The following is a 24,812-nucleotide window of genomic DNA, read 5'->3' as shown; positions in this document are numbered from 1 at the left end:
TTTCTTAAATATTCCAGGTAAGTGTCCTTGTTTGAATTTGAATCAATTTTGTATTTGGCTTTGACCACAAATTTCATCATGAAACTAAAGGGTCTCTTCTGTTTTACTGAAATTGGTATGCTACTCTACGTGTGTGAATTTTCTCATTTTGAAGAATAACTTTTGAAAAATTTCCCACAAGGATGGAGAATTCTGATTGGTGTCATGTTTAAATGCTCAGTGCTGCCCTGTCACATCTGTTGTGCGGAAGCCCTTATTTAAGGATTAGTAGTATTCATGAAATGCAGTTATTTAATGTGGAGAATTACAAGTTTGGTAGTCTTTTGGTTGATAATTAAGCTGTCCTTCTAGTATGCTTTGGAAACATGTGATTTGTCATTTGGTAGAGGACAAATCAAGGAGAAAACATCAATTAAATGACAAATTAGAAGCAGGGCTATTGCTTGTATTTACTTTTAAAGTGCTCTTGAATCAAAATGTAACAGATTCAAAAGAACTCTATTTTAGTCTTTCAGAAATTAGCTTTGATTATTGTAACACTTCATAAAATCACTGTATTACTAAGAAGAGTAAGTTTTCTGAAAAGACTAGTGTCACAGTGATTCTTCTTAAGGCTGTAGTTATTACTTCCCTCGTCTTGGGTTAGCTTTCATTACATCTAGGCTATGTTATGTGCAAGAGCAATAGCTGCTTGAGGAGAAGAAATACGGAGATACAGAGTCAGCTGAAAAGTGACCTTGGAGCATGGATAATTTTCTTAATGCCAGCTATTAAGCTGCTACTTGCCTAATAGAAACATTGGAACTTTCATACAGGTGGAAATAAGTACTCCCATAATCTGTGCCAGGTGGTCACTAGGACCAGCTACTTCAGAAACAGATACAAAACTTTCTGAAGCCCTGGAAAAGGTACATATGGAGTGACTGACTGAGCTTCCCAGTATACTTCCGGATTAGTTTGTCCTACAGCTCTATGACTTTTACCCCTCTCTATTTTGCAATTTTAAATATCCTTTTTATTTTGAGGCTTATTTCTTAAATTTTCCTGTTTTTTTCTAAACCTGTAACAGTGCATTTTTAATTAGTTCTCTAGGTAAGCTTTATTTTATTTATAAACAAAGAAATATTCTCCTTTTATTTCCCTTTAAAAAAAAAATTCCTTATTTTTGTAATAGGAGGGATCAGGTTTTCGTTTAATCTTCTGTACCTTTTTTTTCTTTTTGCCAACATCATATTGGTGTTCTTTGGAATATGTCCTCATCTTCAGGAGAGGTGAGATGGTTTGTTTAAAGGTTATTAGAGTAACATTAAAAATAGGCATCCTGTTTTCAATCCCAGAACACATGGCATATAGTCAAAACTTCTCCTTTATCTTTTCCCTAAGTCACTTGCTATTGGTTGATCCTGTTTTGTTGCAGACTACTTCCCAAAGTCAGGATAAGGAGATCAAAAAACTGTCTTTTCTGCTATAGTTTTGACTTATAATCTTCCCTAAAATTCTTGTAGATAGAAGTTACATAGAGAAAGTCACAGTTGTAGTTTTGTTTACTTGAAGTTTGAATATGTCTTCATTACACAGTTAGGATTGTGGTAAGGGAATGAGAGAGTTTCTTTTTACTAGTTTTTTTAAGTTCTAAGTTATGTATATGCTAGAGCATTTCATTGGAATGTATATTCCATTCTAAGACCAGTGAAATTCTTCTTCTGATAGAGACAGAATCTAAGTACTGTGTATCTTCTACTCAATATATTAAGAAACTTCATGAGTCAAAAAGGTGCTCCAGGTACGTAATATTACTCAGTATTTGGAAGATGTCCATGATGTTGTAGAGCAGTAAATCACTAAAACATACTCAAGGCAGTACTTAAAGAGATTATCTGACATGAAGGATTAGAGAGACAATTTGTAGGCTTCACACTCTAACGTGACTTTAAACCCCTGGCAGGGATAGCAGATGAACTTCCTCAAAATAAAACCTAAATCAAGGTCCTAAGTTTGGTAATCCTAGTTTTCAACCTTTCAAAACTATTGACTTTGATGAAATTGCTGAATCCAACAAACCAAATCTGTGTTAGTTACAAAGCTTCCTTCAGCTCAAGTATTGATCATACCTTGTTGTGTGTCAGCGCAGACAGCAGATGGGACAACCACAAAGTCAGGTCTAGAATCCAAAGGGTAAATTTATTTCCATTACTTCGCTATCGGGGTATTGCTGAAGCAGCACCTGGGCAAAGGAAAACAAGCACAGACACAAGCACCACTAAATCATCACAGACCTGCTGTTCACATAGGCTTATCAAGAGTTATTTCCAGCTGAAAGGGAGCTTTGCAATCCTCTGTGCCAGTGTTCCACTTTTTAACCCTTTCTTCCCAAGATCTGTACTGCAGTTTTAAGATAGATCTTTGTTTTTGAGCTGTAGATATCTGCTCCATTTTGGTACTGAATCATGTGGAAGCTCAGGGCAGTCTATTTGAAGAATGTCCTATACCTACTCTAGCTATAAGCTGGCAAACTGACAGTTTGCTTATGTAATCATTTGCTTTTGTATTTATGGTTTGCTGGAGTTCTGGTAGTGGGATAGAGAAGAAAGGTAGGTAGGCAAATGAGACTTGTTGGATATTTATCTTTTATTTGATCTCCTAAGGGTCTGGGAAGAGCATGTTCCTCAGTGCTGGTCTGTGATCATTCTGTTAACTAAATAAGGTGCAAATACTTTCTATCTGAAAAAGTTGTACTAATTTTTATTGCATGCAAGATGTGCCAATAAAGAAAGAAGTAAGGAATGAAGAAACACATCTAGTGAATGTATATTTCTGTCCTTTTACTCCTAGCCATTTACTCTTCTATTCTGATACTCCACACAGAAGCAAATGAGCAAAAGGAAAGTAGAAGCATCTATTGTCATTTGAGCCTTAGGAGCTAAAAGATTTGCTTGAGAAAAAGAAAAGCTTTAGTCAACTGTCTTTGTATCTTTAAATTTGCAGTTATCTATTTCCTTTATGCTGTAATTTATTCCTTTCCCTGTTTGCTCCTCCTTTCCCCTTCCTTTTTTCCTTCCTCCTTTCCCCTTGTTTTTCCCTTCCCCTATTTTACGCCCTGTTTTCCCCCTTCTTTCCTCCCCTTTGGCATTCTTGTGCTACCAAAACTTCCAAAATGAGAAAGGGAAGGCTTCTTTAGTTCTTTTCTCAATGCTTTTTGAAAGGTGTCTTGCATCCTATCCTACCCTAGAGCTACTTCCTCTCTAAAATTGTGATTGATCTCTGTTATCCTAACAAATTTCAATCTTCTAGGTTTCATTCCTGCTTCTAAAAGACAAGAGAGCTCATTTCCACCGGGTTGATTTAGTGAAAATCAGAAGCAGGACTTTATTGTGTAGTAATTAGAAGCGATGAGGAGAAAAGTCTCTTCAAATGACAAGGGTAATTTGAGTGACAGCAACAGTTACCACAGCTGGTAACAAGTGGTTAGTGCTGCTGTGGTGGGTATGGCCTGAGTTGCACGGTGATGTTTAGATTTGCTGGTGGAACAAACCATTGCAAAGCTCTGTTACCTTTGTGGATCTGTTGTTTTAGATGTGCATTCTTGCTCCTGTTTTGGCTTTATGTTCTATGAATGTATGTTTTTCTGAATTTGAGTGTTGTCTTGTGATTAAAATATTTCAGATGTTCTGCAACATATAAAACATCAAAACACTTCTAATCTTCAAATTATTTGTTACTATTTTATTAGTCAAATTTCAAAGGCAAAGATAAAAAAAAATAGAAGTAATTAGAATCATAGAATCATTAAGGTTGGAGAAGACCTCTAAGATCAAGTCCAACCTTTGACTGAACGCCGCCTTGTCAATTAAGCCATAGTACTAAGTGTCACATCCAGTCATTTCTTGAGCACTTCCAGGGATGATGGCTTGACCACCTCCCTTTAGCAACCCATTCCAGTGCTTAACCATCCTTTCAGTGAAGAAGTTCTTCCTGGTGTCCAACCTGAACCTCCTGTGGTTCAGTAAAACCTCCTCTGGTGCAGCAATTAGAAGTAATGAACTCATTTGTCTGGTGAGCTTTCATTCTGTCTTGTTGAATGTGTTAATTTTTTTTTAAATGTGTTAGTAGGCTGAGAAGTATAGGTAGGTATTTAAATACCACTTATTAGCAGCTCTGTACTGGTTTTTCAGAATATAGTAATTTGGCAGTAAATAAAAAATTTCTAACCAAAAACATTTTCAGATTGCCAACCATAGGCACATTGTAATCCAGGTTCAATTTCACAGATAATTTATTTTGATATTTTAAATCTAAATCTAGTTCCTCAAAGCTGTTATATTGTAGTATGTTTTTAGCTTTTTTTTGCTTGTTTCTATCTCAAACTCAAAAGGAGGCCTTCCTAAAATTTGCATTCTTTGCCTGGTACAATTTTTTGTAGCACAATACATAGTATTGTTGGACAATTTAAAAAGAGATTTGCAATTTTAAACAAGCTTCTCATCTACTTTCTCCCCTTTATTAGGTTTGGGGTTTCTTTGGTGGGTTTTGTTGTTGTTGTTGTTGTTGTTTTTGCTTGATCATTAATATGAGTGACTGCTTAAACTGCTCAAATTAGAGTTTATTAATATTCATCTGGTGTAAATGTTTTGCATAGCAATGTTACAATCCAGGTTTAAATTCTGGATAGATGTAAGTGAAAGCTGGTACAGGATTCAGCCTATGTGTTGGACTGCATGCTGTCAGTGTAATTGAAGCAATGTAATAGTTTAATGAATGATTATTCTGCTTGAGCCTGTGTATTCATAAATAATGTATTTAAACACTTGTTTGGATCAGAGAAGTTTATCTCTCAGATATGAGACTGAAAGCCCCCAAATTGTACTCGAATTAAGCTCGATGTTTGTAATTTGAAAACTTAAACATAAATTCCAGCTTCAGCAGTTTTCTGGTGTTACTCAGTGGAGCTTTGCACAAGTTAAGACAAGGAAATAACTTTGAAGAGAAATACTTTGAAGAAATTACTAGCTGGATATTCCTTTATTCCTCAACTACTTCTGAATTCACATTTTTCATTTCTGCGGCAACTTTTAGAGTACCAAATTGATGTAGTTATGCCTTTCACTGTACTTTGTGGTGCGTATGTTGCATTCAATAATAGTGATTTGGCATAATTTGATATACATTACAAACATATTCAGTTAAAATGCAGTTCCACTGTTCAAGCTCATTTATTCCTTTCTTCACAATAACCTGGAAGTGACTAGAAAGCGATTTAAATTCTGGCCTGAGGCAGAAGGCAGAATGTGTTATCACCAGTACACCAGGTATTGTGTAAATCAGAATGCCAGTTACACAATCAGAGCTGTGTAAACGACAATGAGTATGAACTGCACCAAACACTTGTTACTGCTTGTGTGGCTGATTGTGCGCTCACCTACTGATTGCTGAGAGACCAAGGATCTCTAGGAAGATGGTGTAATTTAAGGAAATGTAAATGATGTTCCAAGAAGATAGCATTCTGCTTCCTCCTCCCTTAGGAGGGAGAATTGCTAGCTGTGACGTGTTTGCATGTGTCTGTACAACATTGAAGAGTGTCCCTTATACCGGTTAATTAATGTTTAGCACAACTAATGCTGTCTTATCTGCCACTATTACAGGAATTCCGTATAAACAACTGACTGTGGGTGTTCCCAAGGAGATATTTGAGAATGAGAAGAGAGTGGCTCTGTCACCGGCTGGAGTTCAAGCCTTGGTCAAGCAAGGCTTCAATGTTGTGGTGGAATCTGGTGCTGGAGAAGCTTCTAAATTTTCTGATGACCATTACAGAGAAGCTGGAGCAAAGATCCAGGGGACCAAGGAAGTCTTGGCTTCTGATTTGATTGTGAAAGTAATTGTTTTATTAGTATATTTCCTATTACATTGTTTTTGAAGAAAAGTGTAGGTAATTTTTTTCCTGATAATCTGTGGAAAATTCAGTAAGTAAGGTCCTTTAAATTAGTGTTTTCCATTTTGAGTTCTGATTCAAGTTTTGGGGTTTTTTTAATAGCTCAGGCATGCACCTGTGCTAAAAAAGGTAAATGACAGTGTTGAAAAAAAAAGGTGGATAATATCTCTAGCAAGTTTTTAACTACCTAAGAGTTGTGTTTTCTAGAGTGAGGTAGACTAGTTCTGGAATCTAGTCAGATGAAATCCCTGCTCTAATAAATCTTTTATCCAAAATTAGTAACATGTAACTCTACTTACTCTTTAAATAGTGCAGTTTGGGATTTAGAAAATATAATTATACAACTTCTCTGAATTCCACAGCAAAGCTGTGTTTAAAAATATGAGAAAAGAGCTAAAAGCAATCTTACTAGACAGGTCTTAGGTTGTGCAGAGTCCCGAAGGGAAAAAAAGAGAAAAATACCTTTACCTTTTTAAAAAATACCTTAACCTGTTTAAAATTACCCCATCAGCACTGAACATTGAATTTCTGTGAGCTGCTTTGTGGATAATGGTTTTAAGTAGGTTTCTGTTTGGAGAAAAGTGAGAAACTCAGAAGTGAATGTAGATGAAGACCAGTGTCTGCTTGACAACTGGCATGAAATGCCTTGCTGCAACGTTATTAGTGATTCTTAGTTTGTAGAGCTTAATGGTCATATCTGTTGAGTTATCATTTTGCTTAAAAATGGTGGGTTTGAGGGTACCTGTCTGTTACAAAAGCAAGTGACTGCTAGTTAGAAGTCATCAGATCTTTGTGAAGGTGTGTGCTGACAATTCTTGCCCTGTCAGCAATCCACCTAGAGCCAATTCCATGACGTGGACTGCATCTGGGAAGTGCAGTTACTCAGTTCAGTTGTGTAAATAGCCTTTGATGTACTTTCTTCTTTCTGTACTTTTTGGATGGGAATGGACAGACTGCAACCTGAGAGAAAGTAAGTGGAATGTATTCTGATTTCTTTCCTCTGATTAACTTGGAAACTTCTGTCTTTTTCAGGTGAGAGCTCCTACATGTAACTCATCTCTAGGTGTACATGAAGTAGATCTTTTCAAGACAGCAGCAACCCTGATTAGTTTTATCTACCCAGCACAAAATCCAGACCTCCTGAAAAAACTTGCAGAAAAAAAAGCTACTGTCTTGGCTATGGATCAGGTTCCACGGGTAACCATTGCTCAGGGATATGATGCACTTAGCTCCATGGCCAACATTGCTGGGTATGACTTTTTTTTTTTTTTGCTTCATTAAGTACAGCTGGATTAAAATAGTGTGCTTTGATATTAGGTATATCTAAAATGATTCTACATCTCTATTTTCATGCAGAGCTGTTTCAAGCAGGGTAGTGTTAAAGCTTTTATGGTTAGCTTTATAGCAGATCAATGCTTTTAAACAGCAATGCTTTTAAAATAAACAAAACTGAACACAATTCTTCTAATTCCTTGACTGTTTTGTCTAGTACCTTTTTGCCCTGAACTAAGTTATCTTGAATACAGATTGTCTGCCATGGGGATCTGGTGGTGTTTGGAGCTAACTGACCTAAAGAACACTCGGCGTGAATGCAATTGCCATGGTAGTTACAATCAAAAGATCAAATATTGTCAGATGTCTCCATAGAAATATGAATAAAGACTATTAATCTTCTGTTCAATGGTAAAATACTAAGCTTGCTTTATCCTACACATACTCTGGTCAAATGTTCATCTTTTAGATTGACGTAATGAATGGAATTTACAGAATCTGAGAAAGCACTGATATGTGTTCATCCTTGATTGACAGTTACAAGGCTGTGGTCCTGGCAGCAAATCACTTCGGTCGATTTTTCACAGGTCAAATCACAGCTGCTGGTAAAGTTCCTCCAGCAAAGGTACGTGCAATTAAACACACACTGTGGCAAAAGAATATGTGAATTTCTGAGCAAAGGTAGCTGTTGCTGAAACTACGTTAAAAGGCCTTTTTCCTGCCTTTGGGCTGTTTCTAGAAACTTCAGAAATCAGTAATTATTCTCATATCACTTTTTGTTCACATCTGTTCTGGTTTTGCTTTGGGAATAATAGAATAATTTGAATTTTATTTAAGTGTGCTTAGTTTTAAACATCAGATTAGCTATAAGGGGTTGGATTTATTCTTTTTTCAAAGTAGGAGAAGGTAAGGAAGCAGTTAAGAAAATTCAGAGATACTGGTATTTCTGGTGCATTGAGTGCAGTGGAAAGATTGGAATTACAGGTGTATTGGGTTGAAGAGAAATGAAAGCAGAATTAGGGAAGAAAAAAAGGAAGATAAATCAAGGAGAAAACCTATGTTTACTTAGAGAAACTATTAGCTACAGAAGAGTTGCCACTTGGATATGTGTAATTAGGAGTTATGGCTTTTAAATTGTTGGATGTATGGGGTAACTGCTCAATTAAATTTGGTTTTATTGTAAGGTATCTTGTTTAACTGGCTGGTTAATGAGATTTATCATTTTAGGTGCTGATCATTGGAGGAGGGGTTGCTGGCCTGGCTTCTGCAGGAGCAGCAAAATCAATGGGTGCAGTGGTTCGTGGATTTGATACTAGGTAAGGGTGTGAAAACTGTAATATCAATCTGAAATTACTTGAGGATTAAGTTGTTTATGGCTGTATTAGAGTGAAATAATTTGTACCTCACTGAGTCATAATTCACTTCCTACCATTTTTATGCCATTATTAGTCCTTCATGTTATATTAATTTTAAAATCTGTCTAAAACTTTTCCATTTTTATTTTAATTCCCTTCTTAAGCACTCTCGATACTTCTGTCTTGAGATTCAAGAACACTTACGTTTAATTCTCTACATGTTGTCACTGTTCACCTAACACTGAAATGTAGTTTCTTTTTTTAATGTGATGTCATATGATGCAAAATAAATTACAGAATATTGACAAGCCACAATTTCAAACACCCACCCCCTGGCAATTTTCCCCATTAAAATAAGACTTAGCAATACTTCCCATCTCACAGTTTAAAGACAAAGCCATGGGTTCTGTGCTTATCTCCCATTTTTGGCACCTTCGATTGGGCTGTAGATTTACCAAGTCATGACAACAGAGATGCATGAGGAGCATTAATCAGCAAAAACTTAGCTCTGAGGTTTTTCTTGAAGCAACTCTGCTGACTATACAGGAAACCATAGGCTGCCTTCATTCCTTATTCAAGTCTGACTGGAACCTAAATTTATCAGTGCAATTATTTTTTGCACTGCATACAGAAAGCTGAGGACTTTTGTTATGGTCTCCTTAATACTAGAATAAGTTTTACATCTCTTGTCTGAAGATTGCTACTAAAACCACTGGTAAAGTCATGATGTATTTTTAAAGCAGTGGTTTTTCTCTCAACTACAATTTTCTTTTTCTAGAGCTGCAGCCCTGGAACAGTTCAAGTCTCTTGGCGCTGAGCCTTTGGAAGTAGACATAAAGGAATCTGGAGAGGGACAAGGTGGTTACGCTAAAGAAATGTCCAAAGAATTTATTGAAGCTGAAATGAAACTCTTTGCCAAACAGTGCCAAGATGTTGACATTATCATCACTACAGCACTTATTCCAGGTATGCTTTATGTGAAAAATGCCAATTTTCATTCTTCTAGGTAAGTTTTCGTATTTTGAGATTGCATGTGCATGAAAACAGAGGTGTTAATGAATTACATCTGTGTGAGTGTGTACCTTGACACTTCTGTGATAAAGGCCTGGTTTTAAAGTGTGTCCTTTTTTTTTTAAACAACCTTTGTTTTCATAGACTATCAGTATGAATCAAATACCATCATGTTTTTCTTACTAAAAAAGGAGTATTTAGTAATTAAGTGAGAATATAGAATTTTTTTGCATATCTATTGCATCACTGCTACTTCTGCTACACAACTTGTGCACTGAGCAAGTCTGATTGAAATGGAACTGTCCTTTGTAATTGAAACATAATAAGGTAGAGCTTAGATTTTAGTGCTTTGTGTTGCACAATGTCTGTATTTTAATAGCTGGCAATGTGGTGGCTTTATTAAAAATTTTTTTTGTTACAACTGAAATTGTAAGATTGGATATTAAGTCTGTCAGTTTGCTGGCAGAATTGGACTTATCTTTGGTAGACTACCGTGCATAACTTTCTTGCATGCTTTTGGAGCAGGATGTTCTAGCACTTCTTCTGTCTTTGTGATAAAAACTTTTGTGGTTTTTTTATCCTAGGTACCAATTACTTGAAAATTTTGCTTACAAAATTAAAGCTTATATATAGAGCAAAGAGGAGAAATCATCTCCTAAGCTTAACAGATAGAAAGCTATATTTTGTTTTTAACTTGCTATGCCTTGTTTTGTCAGGCAAAAAAGCTCCAATCTTGTTTAAGAAAGATATGATTGAATCTATGAAGGAAGGTTCAGTTGTTGTGGATTTAGCTGCAGAAGCAGGAGGAAATATTGAGACTACAAAGCCTGGAGAAATGTATGTTCATAAGGTGAGCATTTTAATCTGCAGTTCATTCTCAGTTCACCTGAACTTCCATGGTGTTTTGTAAACTATATGCTGAAAATAAGCAGCTCAGTTTTCAACAGTCTTTCAGCTGCTTTGGGCTGAAGTAATCCTTTAGATTTGCATTTGGTTACTATTTAAATACATCAACTTGAATATTTTTAAAGAAACTAACACCTTTGTATAGTGTTAATTTGGTTGTTAATGGATATTACAGAAGTCTTGCTACTTAAACTTCCAAGTCCAGTGTTTGTCTCTTCTGAGTTGAAGGTGAGATTTGATACCTATTTCTTGGTCTAGCTAAAAAACACAGCAGTAGCAATATGTTCTTTGATTTGCTTATCACCTCCCATGGCTGGAGGGTAACATTTCCTGTCATAGGCAAAGCTATGCAGGTTCAGACTCTCAGTGTTTAGTTCAGTACAAAGTCTCTGGCTTACTCAGTACTATTTCAGCTTCAGGAGGGTGCTGACTTTGCTTTTCTTTATCTTCAGTAATGTGAATGTGTTGCCCATAGAGTATCCAAAGCACTTGAAACCCAAAGTAGATATAGCATAAACTGGTTCCTTAAAGTCCTTTGGTCTGGACTGAACTGCTTTGGTTTTTGCTCCAGTGTTCATTTGCTCAGTTGAGAACTTGTCTTTCTGCTTTTTGGGTTTAGTTTTTGGTGCTTATGGGAAGTCTGCTAACAATTACAGAAATCTGGGTGATGTAGCAGTATAGTAGCAGATTTCCTAGGATGTAATTTGGTAATGCAAGGACATAACGTGTTTATTTGGGAAGGCTGTAGGACACTGCTGCCATGGTTGTCATTGACATAAGCAGAATTCTGTTTGTATATATCAAAGAATCACTTTGCACTTGTCTTTGTGGCTTTCTAGGGCTTTTGATGTCATTGCTTAAAACCTGAAACAAGAGAATGTGAAAGAGAAGTAAGCAGATACTTGCATGAAGGGTTTATATGGAACACTTTTAGTCAGATGAGTATTACCCCTGGATTTAGTGTACTGGCTCTGTGTTATGGAAAATAGCAGCAGTGCAGAACTATTAGGGTTGTGCCAGAGCATTGCATTAGGAAGCCAGACTTCTGGAAGCATGTATGGATCTTAGCTGTAAGTTGTGGGAGCAGTGTTCTAACACATGCCTGCTTTTGAACATCTCAGAGTGTATGCCAGCCTCAGCTTCCCATTTCTTCCTAAAGCCTGATATCCTTTAGTTCTCATTAGTTCTTTAAGCAGTGAGGATATATTAGGTTACATTTTTACATACATATGAACTCAGACATATTTCCTGCACAGCTCTGAGGGAGCTCCCTTCACTCCAGTGGCATACAGAAACTTCTCTTCAGTGCCTGCCTTCCAGAAAAACTGAGAAGATCCCAAGCATTAGGTGGATGAATCTGTTACCTGATTGCTTAAAGATTTTAGGATCTGAGAGAATGTAGGATTTGGTGAAGACAAACTCTTGCACCAATATGTCTTCCTCTCTATGAAGTCTTGTTGCTAACAGAGTTTAAGATGTTGGAATTGATCGTGTTGGACTCAGTAGCTATTGTGTGTGATCTCTTCCTGACTTAGTAGTGTCAGAGCTGCAGGTAACCAATTTAGTTGGGGTTATAAACCGAGATAAATGATACAGTTTGGATAGATATTTCTAGAAGGATACACTGGAAGAGATGATGCTTTTTCAGAGATTGTACAAATCCTTACTATTTTACTTGGATTTTTTTCAGGGTGTTACACACATTGGGTACACAGATCTGCCTAGCAGAATGGCTACTCAGGCCAGTAGCCTGTATTCTAATAATATTATCAAACTTCTAAAAGCTATTAGCCCTGACAAAGAGAACTTCTACTTTGATCCAAAAGATGACTTTGACTATGGGACTCTGGATCATGTTATTAGAGGAACTGTTGTAATGAAGGTAAGCCACTAAATACTCTATTCTTAATTTGTGAGTAGAGACCTATCATTTATAATTTCTGTCTCTTCAAGATGTGTTCAGAGATACTGCATGTCAACAGATTTCAGAGGTGGCTTGGTGGGAGTGTGTGGGTAATTGTGTGTTTATTCAGCTGAAAATTCCTTTCTTTCTTTTTAGTCTTGTCTTCTTGTCAAGGTTAAACCTAATGTATTTAATAATGAAAGATAGGAAAAAGATAAAGTTTGTTGGTTTCATGTGATAAAAACATAGCTGCTTAAAACATATTTGGGGCTTTACCAGACCAAAACATTCTTCCAGAAAAACGTATTTTCTTTTTTTTTTTTTAAAAGTGTTTCTTTTATAGTAAGAGAAAAAAATGGTGAAACTAGAATACACAAAATACTTGAAGCTTTATCAGAAAATAATAAATAAAAACTCAGGGTATAGACTTCAGCTCTCCAAGGCCATTGAAGTGGTGAGTACAGCTCAGTGCTAATAGCTCCACAGAGGCCTGAAGATTAACAAGAAATGTGGGATATCATCCTTGATTTCTGTCTGAGGTCTGGAAAGGCTGTGATTACAATTCACATCTGTCGCAGATTTTGTTATTTCCAAGACTTAGTTTTATTTTGCCTAGATGTTTTCCACTTAAGGAACTTTATCTCTTTGCTTTTCTCTCATTTCTGCTCTGGAGCCTTGTGCTGTGTCTTCACCAGGTACTCTTGGACACTAATATTAAATCTTGTCTGAAGAATGTGTAAACCAGTATGATTAATTTGATCATGCCTTGCAAACTTCTGCTGATGCAGAAAAAAAGCCTGTTCCTGGGCATGGCAGTAGGATGTTAGCACTTGCCTGAATTGCAGGATTGAGAAGAAAAGTACTAAGCATCTGACATGTTAGGCATAACTGTAAATATCTCTTGTCAGGATGGCAAAGTGATTTTCCCAGCACCTCCACCAAATAATATTCCTCAGGGAGCGCCAGTGAAGCAGAAGACTGTAGCAGAGCTGGAAGCAGAAAAAGCAGCTACTATTACACCTTTTAGAAAAACCATGACTACTGCATCTATATACACAGCAGGTAGGCAACTTCCATAGCTGGAGAATGAGTGTAGAGTACTTCTCATTTGGCTATTACTTTTGAATGACCCATCATCTAACTCATTCAATTGAAGAGCTATTTGGGAGAGCAATTGATTGGCTGGTGTATCCTGGTGCAAAATCAGCATAGTGTAAGAACTGCTTGAAAGGAAAAATAAAACTTCTGAAATTTTACCAAAAGTATTTGACATTTCAACACGTGCTGATTCTCTGCATATATGTGTGTTTGACTCTACTTAAATATTAGTAAAATGCTTAAAATTCTGAAGGAGTCCTGCCAGGGACTGTGCCCCTACTTTGCAGCAGAATCAGTTCAATCGCTTTTGCTCTCTTCAGATTTTACTGTATTGTGTGAGACTTAAATGGCTACAGTCTACTGAAGTTATTGGAAACAGGACTTTGCTTTGACAAATAAATATGGGCTCTTTATTTAATTTATTACTCTCAGTGTATCAGAACTTTTGCATGAAGTAATTAATGAATTCAGTAGTCTTAATTTTAATCCCTGTTCTTCTTACATATGCTTTGATACATCCAAGCAATATCTCAACATAATTGTGACTTCTACGTTCTTTTCTACAGAACAGGAGAGTGACAGGATTTAGTATTGGTGTAGAAATCTATCTTTGCTGCATTGTGTTCATGTGTAACAAATAAGTGTGGATTATATTTATGGCTTTATTTTCTGTTACAAAGGAAAGATTAGCACTGAAAGAACTTAGTGTATTTGAAAAAATTATCTCCCTGATTTTGAAACTAGTCCATGCAGAGAACTCCATTTTGCTTTTGTGTCAGTACTAGGCTCCAGTTTTATACAGTTTAATGTAAGAAGTCATTGCAAAATTACAGAGTTTCCCTGTGCTTTCCTTCTAGGTCTAGCTGGTATGTTAGGGCTGGGCATTGTAGCACCTAATGCTGCTTTCACACAAATGGTGACAACATTTGGCCTCTCTGGGATAGTGGGGTACCACACAGTGTGGGGTGTGACTCCTGCTCTGCACTCCCCGCTCATGTCTGTGACTAATGCTATCTCAGGTAAGTGGCTGCTTACTTACCTGCTTACTGGTTGCTAACTTACTTAAGTGGTTGTGGTCACACAGCTGCTTGTTTTCTACTTGAAGTAGGCACAATTCCTTTCACCTGAATTAGTACTGCTGTATGTGTTGGAGTTTACTTTCATAAATAGCAAGGACACCTGTAACAATGTATTTCTGATAGTATGATTTTTTCAAAAGAAAGGCAAATGTGATGCTGCATACTTTTAATTTTCATAAGTAATTTTTACACTTTACCTATTTGCTTAAAAGTTTGTTTTACTTGGAGTGATGCAGTCTCCTTTCATAGACCACATTTTTTCTCCCATCTCTTCAAAAGATTGCCCTGAAAATAACTAATCTTTCCTATCTTTTACATTCTTCTATTCATCACCACAAACTATGTGTTTTGAGAGAGGGGAAAAAAGAAAATAAATCCTAAAATACCCATAAAATTCATTATTCTTATAAGTAAGATTATATATTATATTATATCTGTGTTTGGCTATATGTGGGTTTACTTTGGTTATTATAAACAAAGTTTCTTTTATTGAAACAAGTACTTGGCTAACTCTGTGCTTGAAGCACTGTTCTTCAAAACTACATTCATATACTCGTTTTTTTTTTCTTTTGAAACATGTTTCAAACATTCCTGAAAAAGACTGTGGTAGTCTTCTTTTAAGCATTAATGTGTGAAGTAGGGGTCAAAATTTTAGTTGACTGGTATTTGTCCAACACTTAAAAGGAAACTTCCTCTAGGTGTAGAGCCTTTTAAGGTTACACAGTAACCTTTTCCAGTAACACTTTAATCTCTTCTAAATAGGTCTGACTGCAGTTGGTGGGCTGGTACTGATGGGAGGACACTATCTCCCTCAAAACATTTCTCAAAGCCTAGCAGTGCTTTCAACCTTTATATCTTCAGTCAATATTGCAGGTATGAATGTTAGCTTTACTCCCAAGGATAACTTCAAGTACTAGTGTAATATTAAAATTTCTTCTAGTTATTTAATTGTATAATTCCAGAAATACTAGTCTGAGACTAGAGTCTGAGAGCATTTATCAATTAAAACCTATTAGTCTTCGAATTTTCACAGTAGTTGTTGTAGGTATTTTGCATACTCTGTGGAGTAACCACTTTTAGGAATTATTTAAGTGTTCATTTTCCTTTCATAAATTTGGGTGGTGATTATATATAGTATATTTTCCTGTATAACCCAATAAGGTAGCTGTAGAGGATTTGTACTTGTTTTAATTTTCCTACTTGAAATACATACTAGTAGCATAGAACAAAAATCTGTTTCCTCGAGTTTCAGAAGTCCCAGCTTCAATAATAAAAAGGCAACAAAGTGAGCAATGTGACTTAGAAATACTGCTTTTGCTAGAGCAGGTTGGGAAAAGAACACAGTCATAAACTAAGCTGTATCCTCAGTCATTGCAGAGTATGGAGCCAGAGCAATTCCTCCTGTTCTTCTGAATTTCTTCCAAAGGCTAAAAGAGACAGCAAGATCTAATGCTGACTATGCCCTTGTTTCCTGGTAGTTTTCAAGGTTACTAGCTTTATTGGTTGCTGAATTGTGTGGTAATATGGTGTTAATATTTCTCTTATAACTTGGCATGTGCTTGATTTCAGATTTTATTTTTTTAAGATTGCTCCTTTACTTTGTCCAGGTGGCTTTTTAGTTACACAGAGAATGCTGGATATGTTCAAACGTCCCACAGACCCTCCTGAGTACAACTACTTGTACCTGCTCCCTGGTGCTGTATTTGTAGGAGGCTATGCAGCTGCTCTCAGCAGTGGCTATTACATTGAACAAGTAAGAAGATAACTTCATGGCTCTTAGCCCAGTGCTCAGTGTTATGTTTCTTCATGCCTATTCTGTGGAGGAGTAAATAACAAATAATCCAAGGTCTTTCCATCAGCTGCATGTTCCCACAAGGCCAATCTGAAGCTGATTAACTGTAAGCTTGCAGTCACATAGCTAACATACTTCAAAAGCTCTGTTGTTGTTTGGTTTTGTGTTAACATAGCAGGTACTTTTATTTATTGGACTGTTTTCCTAAACTGCAGTCTAAATAATACAGTAACTACAGAAATCAGTCTTTGTTTTAAATGTTTCTGAAAGTTCAACTTGGCATGACAGTTAAAAAAGGGTGGGATCAGTTTTCAGTCCAAAGGGATGTACAGGGATTTTACCTATAACACCTTTTATAGTAAACTTTTGTTTACATTTGTTTTAATAGTAAGAAAAATCAATTTATATTGCCATGTGCATTTGGAAAAAGTGAATCCAAACATACTGTTATGGCAGGGGCTTGTAAATGTATTTGTGTTTTGTCAGTTATCTGGACAAATATAGCTTAGTTCATGTAAGTTTGGTTATACTCTTTGTGAACATCAGTTATAGCATGCCACAGAATCATTAATGTAGGAAAAGACCTTTAAGATCATCAAGTCCAGCTGTCAGCCTTGCACCACCACCCTGATCACCACTAGACCATGTCCTCAAGTACCACATCCACAAGTTTTTTCAAACACTTCCAGGGATGGTGACTCCATTACTTTTCTGGGCAGCCTGTTCTAAAGTTTGGCCATGCTTTCCATGAAAAAAAAAGTTCTGATAACTAATATAACCTTCTCCATGAGCAACTTGAGGCCATTTCCTTTTGTCCTCTCACTTGTTACCTGGGAGATGAGACCAATTCCGACCTGACTACAATCTCATTTTGAGGAGTTATACAGAGTAATAAAGTCTCCACTGGTCTTTCTTTTTTCTAGACTGAACACCCCCAACTCTGTCCTCATCAGACTTATGCTCCAGGTGCTTCACCAGTTCAGTTGCCCTTCTCTGGACTTGCTCCAGTGTCTTTATTGGAGTGGGGGGTCCAAAACTGGACATAAGATTCAAGGTGTTGCCTCTCCAGTGCTGACTACAGGAAATGATCACAGTTTTACTCCTTCTGGTCACACCCTTGCTGGTAGTTCAGAACTATCTAAACTATTTCTTAGTTCAAATTTGCCATAAGCAAATTCTGAAACAATCCCTGTAATGAACAGGACCATATAGCTTTGGATTTGTGCTAAAGGAACTAATTGGATTGTTGCTTCTGAACTAATGAGGAAAATTGGTTTGCCTTTAGTTAATATTCATTCTGCAGATAAAAAAGGGTCCTCAAGTGAGGGAAAAGCTTTATAGATAGCACATTTTAATTGGCCAAAACCTCATCCTGTATGACAGTTTCTTGACTTCTATTAAGAATTGTGACTTGAACACATTCTGGAGAAATCGGCCATTTTGTGTAATTACCAGAGATGTTTTTGTAGCAATGCAATTTGTTGTTACTTCATACTGATGTTTTTTTCTTATTTAAAAGATGATGTATCTGGGCTCAGGACTGTGCTGTGTTGGTGCACTGGCTGGTTTGTCTACCCAAGGAACAGCTCGTCTTGGCAATGCTTTGGGTATGATTGGTGTTGCAGGAGGTTTAGCCGCAACTCTTGGAAACCTTAATCCTCAACCTGCATTGTTGGCACAGATGTCAGGTGCAATGGCACTTGGTGGGACCATAGGTATGTGTATGATGAACTAACAATCTATGTTCCATGCATGCATATATGCAACCTGTATATACCTAAAATACTGTATAGCTCCCAGGTGAATTGACTAACTGACATTTGTGGCTTGTGCAAAATTATTTGGCAAATGTGTGAATAAAATATTGTAACTCTCAGGGCTTTTATTAATGCTTCACAATGTGATAAGGAATGGGTTGACTGAAAAGTAGAACCACATCATCTGTGATAGGGAAACTTGTGTCCAGAGGTAAATGATCTTGACCAACTTTATACTTCTGCTCAGCTCCCGACTGAATACTGCTAAATTCTCTCTTTCACACTGTACCTTTGTCAAGAAAACAATGAATTTCTCAATATTTGGTGAAGCTTCTTAGCATATGTTATGCTTTAGTCTTTCTATTTTTTCATGATGCACAAAATGCACATGTGCAACCCTCAATTCAATGCCATAGCAATTTCTAGTTGGAACAGACTTGTGTATGTGTAATCATTGCACACTGAACCATCCTGTACTAATTTCTAGCTGAACAGGTGGGCTGTGTTTTCTAAGACTTCCCTTCTGTCTTCTACTCTCCATAGGTTTGACAATTGCTAAGCGCATTCAGATTACAGATCTGCCTCAGCTAGTGGCTGCTTTCCACAGTTTGGTCGGTTTGGCTGCTGTGCTCACCTGTGTAGCAGAGTACATAATTGAATATCCTCACTTTGCCACTGACCCTGCTGCAAACCTCACCAAGATTGTGGCATATCTTGGCACATACATTGGTGGAGTGACATTCAGTGGCTCTCTTGTTGCGTATGGAAAACTGCAAGGTGAGACCTCCTGTTCGGTATGAAATATTTGTTAAAGGGTTTTTCTTCCCCCTGGATTTAACTCTGCTTTTAGACCGGTATGTAATTGGAGAAAAACATTGTATTTTGGACCAGGTAAAAGTTTATATGTTTAATTTTTATGAGTGTACTTTTTTTTTTTCTAATTCTGTTTAATTTGTGTACAGCTTTAGTTATGAAAGATTGTCTTCAGTGCTTTGACTTATTGTTATTCATCTTGTCTAGAAATAAGTGTTGCTTTGGTGTTAAGACACTACCTAATGCTTTTTCTCAAATTGGTTTTATTGAACTTTTATGATTACAACTTTGTATTTCGGAGCAGACATTTTGATTGAAGCTCTCATGTTGCTGGATTCAGTGAGCATTAGTAATACTTCTAGGATTTTGTTCTTAACACTGAAATCTTCACTAAGGTAGGCAGCCTGCAGTACTGAGGCTGCCTCACTTTAGACCATTCAGTTTACTGTCTCTTTACTTACTGCTCAGACTCCATGTTCCATGTCTCTTGCTGTTTTTAGCAAATTTGTTTTCTAAGTTAAATGCTCACTAATTCCTGATTCTTATGCATGTGAAAGTTTCTTTATTGGATTTATTTTTGGTTTTGTAAGCACGCAGCTTTTAAGAAGCTGAGGTAATACTTGTACTAAGAATTTCAGGCTAAGAGCTTATTATTACTAATCCTGTTGTTAACTTTGCAATAGTTCCTTTGGGAAACATCTCTTTGCTTTCTTCAATGTTTGTGAGACCAGCCATTGAAGGAGGAAATATGACAAGGATGGAAAGCTGTCTTCTCTAATAATCTTTTGAAGGATTTGTCAGTAGTATGTATTTCTGATGTATCTCTGCTAAATAGTTATTCATTTATTTCTTCTGAGTTATTTTTTCTCTCTCCATTGTACCCCCTCAGTGATTTGTGCGCATGTTCCTGGTAAACTTCACTGCCTGTTTGAGCCTGCTCTCCTATTTCTGTTTACTTTTTTCTCCCTTGCATTTTCATATCATAATGGTATGACATATGAAGCTTGTCTATATTAGTGAACTACTGATCCTATGGTATGGAAAAGGTTAGTAAGTCACACACTTTGACTCCCCTAGCTGAGACCATCAGTTCATTCTTTCTCTTGAGTTCAGCTTTTCTCAAATTTTTATGAGAAAATTAAAATGAATGAAATTAAATGAAAATGAATGAAATTAAAATAAATTTTAAATGAAAATTATTTTTTTCTCAAATCTCAATGAGACACTTATTTCTGATGTAAGTAATTACTGGGAAACTTGCATTGTTTCAACCTTTTGTCATGTGGTTTGAAAAAAAAAAGACTAATACAAAATAAATGTGACTGTCTTTTTGAACTGAATCACAAAAATACTGAACTGCCTTTTCCCCTCAAGTTTCTGCAGATGTGGGAAGCTGTGGGAGTTCTCTGTGACTGAGGGTAGTTGTGAAATTAATGCATTTGAAAAGAGGAGTGTTTTGTACTTGGCGTTATCTGTGTAGTCATATTTTTTTAAGCACACAGTTTTTGAGATAATCCCTGTGTAGAAGTTCCAGCTAAAAGCTTCCTTCTACTGTGTGTCATATTCAACATAAAAAGACCTAGAGACAAAGTGGAAGGGCTTTGTTGAAGGAAAAATAAGGAGGCTTTTCAAAAGGAAAAGAGATTTTTCTAACCATTCTGGAGCACTTCAATGAAATTAGGAAGTAAATAGAGTTTAAAGAAGAATATTTGAGAATCTAGAGAAAGTTTGAATGTCTTGCAATTCTGAGTCAGCAGAAGACCTCAGCTTCAACTAACTTGTTATATCTTCTACCCCTCCCTTTTTTTCTTTTTTAGTTTTTCTTTTGCTGAGTTATTCAGTCTTCTCTGAACATAAGCAACAGCGTTCCTTGAATGTACCTGTTTATGTCTGAAAATGTGTTTGATTGCAGGTATCCTGAATTCTGCACCTCTGCTCTTGCCTGGTCGTCATGCATTGAATGCAGGATTGCTGGCTGCCAGCATTGGTGGGATGGTACCCTACATGATTGATCCTTCTTACACCACGGGAATTACTTGTCTGGGTTCTGTGTCAGCACTCTCAGCCATAATGGTAAGTTAAGAAATTGTAGAAAGTGAAACAAGTTACACAAGGAGTTTATTCTCCAGTCCTGCAAGTTTCCTCTTTACGCGTTATATTTTACCATCCTGAGTTACAGTGGGCATGGTGCCTGCCTGTGTGGTAACTTGCAGTAAGAAGTAGCAACTGACTTTTCTAGATCTAGCTGTAAACCAGAACTGTTCCGGAGAACTGGAATGTATTTTTATACTTGCTTTTTGCAGCTACTGATTAATGAAGTTTTTTATATGACAGAGTGTTATTTGAGAAGACTTTTTAGAAAATTAATCCCTGAAATACCTAAAAGAGCTATGGATTTAAAGATTATTATGATAACTTCTTGAGATGACTTCCATATGTAACTTCTGCCATTCACTTACACCAGTGTATGCTAGTGTGTGCCAGTGTTGCAAAATTTACCTTGAATGTTGCTATTCTGTAAACTGAGTCTTGCAAGACTGTTCAATATGAATGCCTTAATGGTATGAACAATTCCATGGAGCTGGTATAATTTTGCAAGTAAAAAAATGTGACTAAGCAGAGCATGAGAATGGTGGGGTACCTTTCTGTCCTCTCTGAAAAGGCAGATTTGGCAAGTCCAGTCCTCAGCCTGAATACCTACTCTGACAATACTTGAATAGGCTCTAAGTAACTTGATAGTTGCTTAGAAAGGTTGTGGTTGCCCCTGGAAGCGTCTGAGACCAGGCTGGATGGGACCCTAAGCAACATGATTTAGTGGGTAATTTCCCTGCCCAAAGCAGGGCAGCTGGGACTGGCTGATCTTTAAGGTCCCTTCCAACACAAACCGTTCTATGATTCTAAATTTCTTTTTCAGTGCTGCAGGCTGAGTGTCTTTTCTGGGTGTTCTCCTTAGTGATTGCTGACGTGAAGTATTTTCTTTCCTTCTCCAGGGTGTCACTTTAACAGCAGCTATTGGAGGTGCTGACATGCCTGTAGTTATTACTGTCCTGAACAGTTACTCTGGATGGGCTTTGTGTGCTGAGGGCTTTCTCCTGAACAACAACTTGCTGACCATTGTTGGTGCACTCATTGGCTCCTCTGGGGCCATCCTCTCTTACATCATGTGTGTGGTAAGAAGACAACAGAAACACTGCTTGTTTGTTGAGTAATGAAAAACTTTTTAAACCATGTTTTTTAGGAAGATAAGCCATTGGATCTCAAACTGTTAGATGTTTATAGACTAGAAAATTCTCGAAACTGTTGGACTAGATGTCAGTCATTTTTCTTTGACTGGGTGAGAGACATATCTCAAAACTGAGGAAAGCCCTTGCGTTGCCTTTAAGCATTAAGGATTTGAATCTGGGCTCAAAGTATGATTACTTGTGATCAGCTTTTTTTTTTTTTCAGTCATACAGCTTCTGAAATATGGTTAAATTTAAGCTGGATTTAATATATAGCAGGAGATACTTCAAGAAATGTGTTCATTGGTTAGGCAGTGATTTACAGTTTGGTTTTTGGAGTGCAGAAAGGTGTGCGCTTTTCTTCAGAGCAGCTACTTTGGAGTACCACGGGGTGGCAGCAGGCCTGCACGAGTTCAGTGCTATGTGTTAGCAAGCTTGAGCTTCATCTCGGTGTGAGTTGTATTGTGATATTAGTAATGACCTCCTTTTCTCTGGAACATTTGTGTGAAGGCCTTGTATTCAAAGATGGAGAGGTAATGGTTTAAAGAAAACCGTTTGCAGCGCAACAGCTGCCAACTTTCTCATTCTCTGTTGTGTAATCCTGCTTTGTTTCTGCCCTTGTGCTCTTGTGTCATTGGTGCCACTGTTCTCCTGTCTGATGTTTTCCTCTGGTCAGCATTTTTTACTTCATCTGCACTGATAAATAGTATTGTTACCATATTAGGAATGTTCAGTATCATTCTTTTTCATCATTCTTGAGGAAAAATTTCAGAAAATCTTAAAAAGGTATTCATGTACAACTACATGAAAGTGAGTTAAAATTAACTATTCTGGGTATGAATTGCAAAGAATCTTGTTCTTTCTTGCACATTTCCTGTCTCTTCATCAAAAGGAAATCAAATTATGTAGCTCATATATTTAATTGTATACATTCAGGAATTTAGTCCATATCAGTGGAAAAATAGTGCTTATGGGTAACATAGGTATAAAAACTCTGTTAAGAATCAAATTCTTGTAAATTTTAGGGAAAATGTGAACTGTTTGGTGTGTATTTCCAGTAATCTATCTATAACTTCATTTTTGTTTTACTGTCCACTTCCTTTCTTAATATTGCTCACTCTCTTAGCACTCACAAGAGAGTTTTGAAATACTTACAGAGTTGGTTGGAGGAACCTAGGTAAATAGGAAGCCTGGGGGAGTAGTTAGCAAAACAGTTAGGCAGTGACAGAGTGGCTTTCCCCAATGTTTCTCAGATTACAGGAAGTTTAGTTTTTGAGGTAGTGTCTAGAAATCTTGTGCTGCTTTATATAAGCTTAGACAACTGAAGTTTATCAACCAGTAAAATGAAAATTATTTTGTATGATTTCTGCACAGTAAGCAGAATAATATGCTCTTAGCCCAGAATTTTTCTTTTCTGCTTTATTTCCTTTAATGGAAATCATTATTTTTAAAAGCATTGTTCTAATCAGGGGATTCAGTATCATTGTCTTGAAGCTGCATTTCAGGAGATGGAAATGCTCAAGAGTTTCAATAAATTCTGCTCTTGGTGTTTCAACCTGTGCTAATGAAGCAAGTTTCCCCTTCCCCTTTTTTTGTCCTTTTTAATTTTTTTTTTCCTGTGGGATTTGGTGTTTTTTTGGGGAATTTTTTTGTGGTTTTTTTGGTTGTGGTTTTTTTTTTTTTTTTTGTTATTGTTGTTTGGGTTTTGGGGATTTTTTTTTGTTTGGTTGTTTTGGTTTTGTTTTGGGGTATTTTTGTTGGTCTTTTTGTGGTTTTTTTTGTTCCTGTTGCTGTTGTTTTTCTTTTTTTTTTTTTTTTTTTTTGTTTGGTTTGTTTTTTTCCCCCTACTTTTTAGTATGACTTCTGTCAAAACTAGTATGTTTATTGATACTTACCTAGCACAGGTGAAAAGGTATTTGTGGAAACGTCTTAATAGTTGAAACCTTATTTTTACAACACTTTTCAAATAATTTTTATGATAAAACTGTTGCTTAATTATCCAAAGGCAGTCCAGCTAATCTCTTAAAGCCTCAGTTAATGACTGAGTTAAGGACGGAGAATTTAAATTCAAAAACCAAAGGCTGGTACTGTTTGCTTATCCTGTGAATTGTGACTCTTTTAAGACACCAACACAATACATCTTATTCAGAACATTAGATTGTTAGCATGTCCTTGTCCCTCCTTTTTTCCCCAAAGGGAATACTTGATGATTGCAGTTCTGGTATTAGAATCATTATGAGATGCTGAAGAAAATTAAGGTTGAAGAGGAAACATTAACTGGGTTGATGAAACAGTGCAAGAGAGGGGACAAACGGTGTCAGTCTTACAAATTGTATGCTGGCTGTTCCTGTGTACTAGCTGTGAAGTTTCTATGGGCACAGTGGAAGCACTTGCAGTTCTCAGGATTCAGGTATTTGATTTTCCCTGGACTGTAAGCTCCCGACCATTGTTGTTGCTCCTCAAAGCTCAACACGGAGGGCTTTTTTTGCCACTTTTTGGATTATCAGTGAGTGATGAAGCTTGCACTTTATGCCTCTATATTTGTGGTCTGTGGTGGTAAAGAAGGTGGAAGAGGCTACAGAAGAGTTTTCACACTGTCCCAGATATGTTGGTTAATGATTGCTTGATAAGGTGGTAGCTCTTCTCTGCCTTCCACATTTTCTCTTGGAAGTTCTTGGC

General features: G+C 36.8%; 1 protein-coding gene across 4 annotated transcripts in view; it reads left to right on the top strand.

The window, feature by feature from the left end:
• The window catches only part of NNT (nicotinamide nucleotide transhydrogenase), a 43,049-nt gene that overhangs the window by 2,551 nt on the left and 15,686 nt on the right, over nucleotides 1–24,812 (top strand). For 2 of the 4 annotated variants that reach the window (XM_059836863.1, XM_059836862.1), the window contains exons 3-17: nucleotides 5,640–5,869; nucleotides 6,959–7,176; nucleotides 7,736–7,823; nucleotides 8,426–8,514; nucleotides 9,332–9,519; nucleotides 10,281–10,414; nucleotides 12,161–12,352; nucleotides 13,282–13,435; nucleotides 14,329–14,490; nucleotides 15,313–15,423; nucleotides 16,158–16,303; nucleotides 17,862–18,057; nucleotides 18,643–18,876; nucleotides 20,825–20,985; nucleotides 21,903–22,082. In XM_059836863.1, coding sequence (XP_059692846.1) covers nucleotides 5,640–5,869; nucleotides 6,959–7,176; nucleotides 7,736–7,823; nucleotides 8,426–8,514; nucleotides 9,332–9,519; nucleotides 10,281–10,414; nucleotides 12,161–12,352; nucleotides 13,282–13,435; nucleotides 14,329–14,490; nucleotides 15,313–15,423; nucleotides 16,158–16,303; nucleotides 17,862–18,057; nucleotides 18,643–18,876; nucleotides 20,825–20,985; nucleotides 21,903–22,082 — 2,483 coding nt within the window. Of the gene's footprint in view, nucleotides 1–3,283; nucleotides 3,421–5,639; nucleotides 5,870–6,958; nucleotides 7,177–7,667; nucleotides 7,824–8,425; nucleotides 8,515–9,331; nucleotides 9,520–10,280; nucleotides 10,415–12,160; nucleotides 12,353–13,281; nucleotides 13,436–14,328; nucleotides 14,491–15,312; nucleotides 15,424–16,157; nucleotides 16,304–17,861; nucleotides 18,058–18,642; nucleotides 18,877–20,824; nucleotides 20,986–21,902; nucleotides 22,083–24,812 lie in introns of those variants that run through there. The other 2 variants (XM_059836864.1, XM_059836865.1) reach the window with 2 other exon arrangements.

This window comes from Haemorhous mexicanus, chromosome Z, assembly GCF_027477595.1.
Source record: "Haemorhous mexicanus isolate bHaeMex1 chromosome Z, bHaeMex1.pri, whole genome shotgun sequence".
Lineage (NCBI taxonomy): Eukaryota > Metazoa > Chordata > Aves > Passeriformes > Fringillidae > Haemorhous > Haemorhous mexicanus.
Note: the sequence above shows the minus strand (reverse complement) of the source record. Positions and strands in the feature narration are given on the sequence as shown.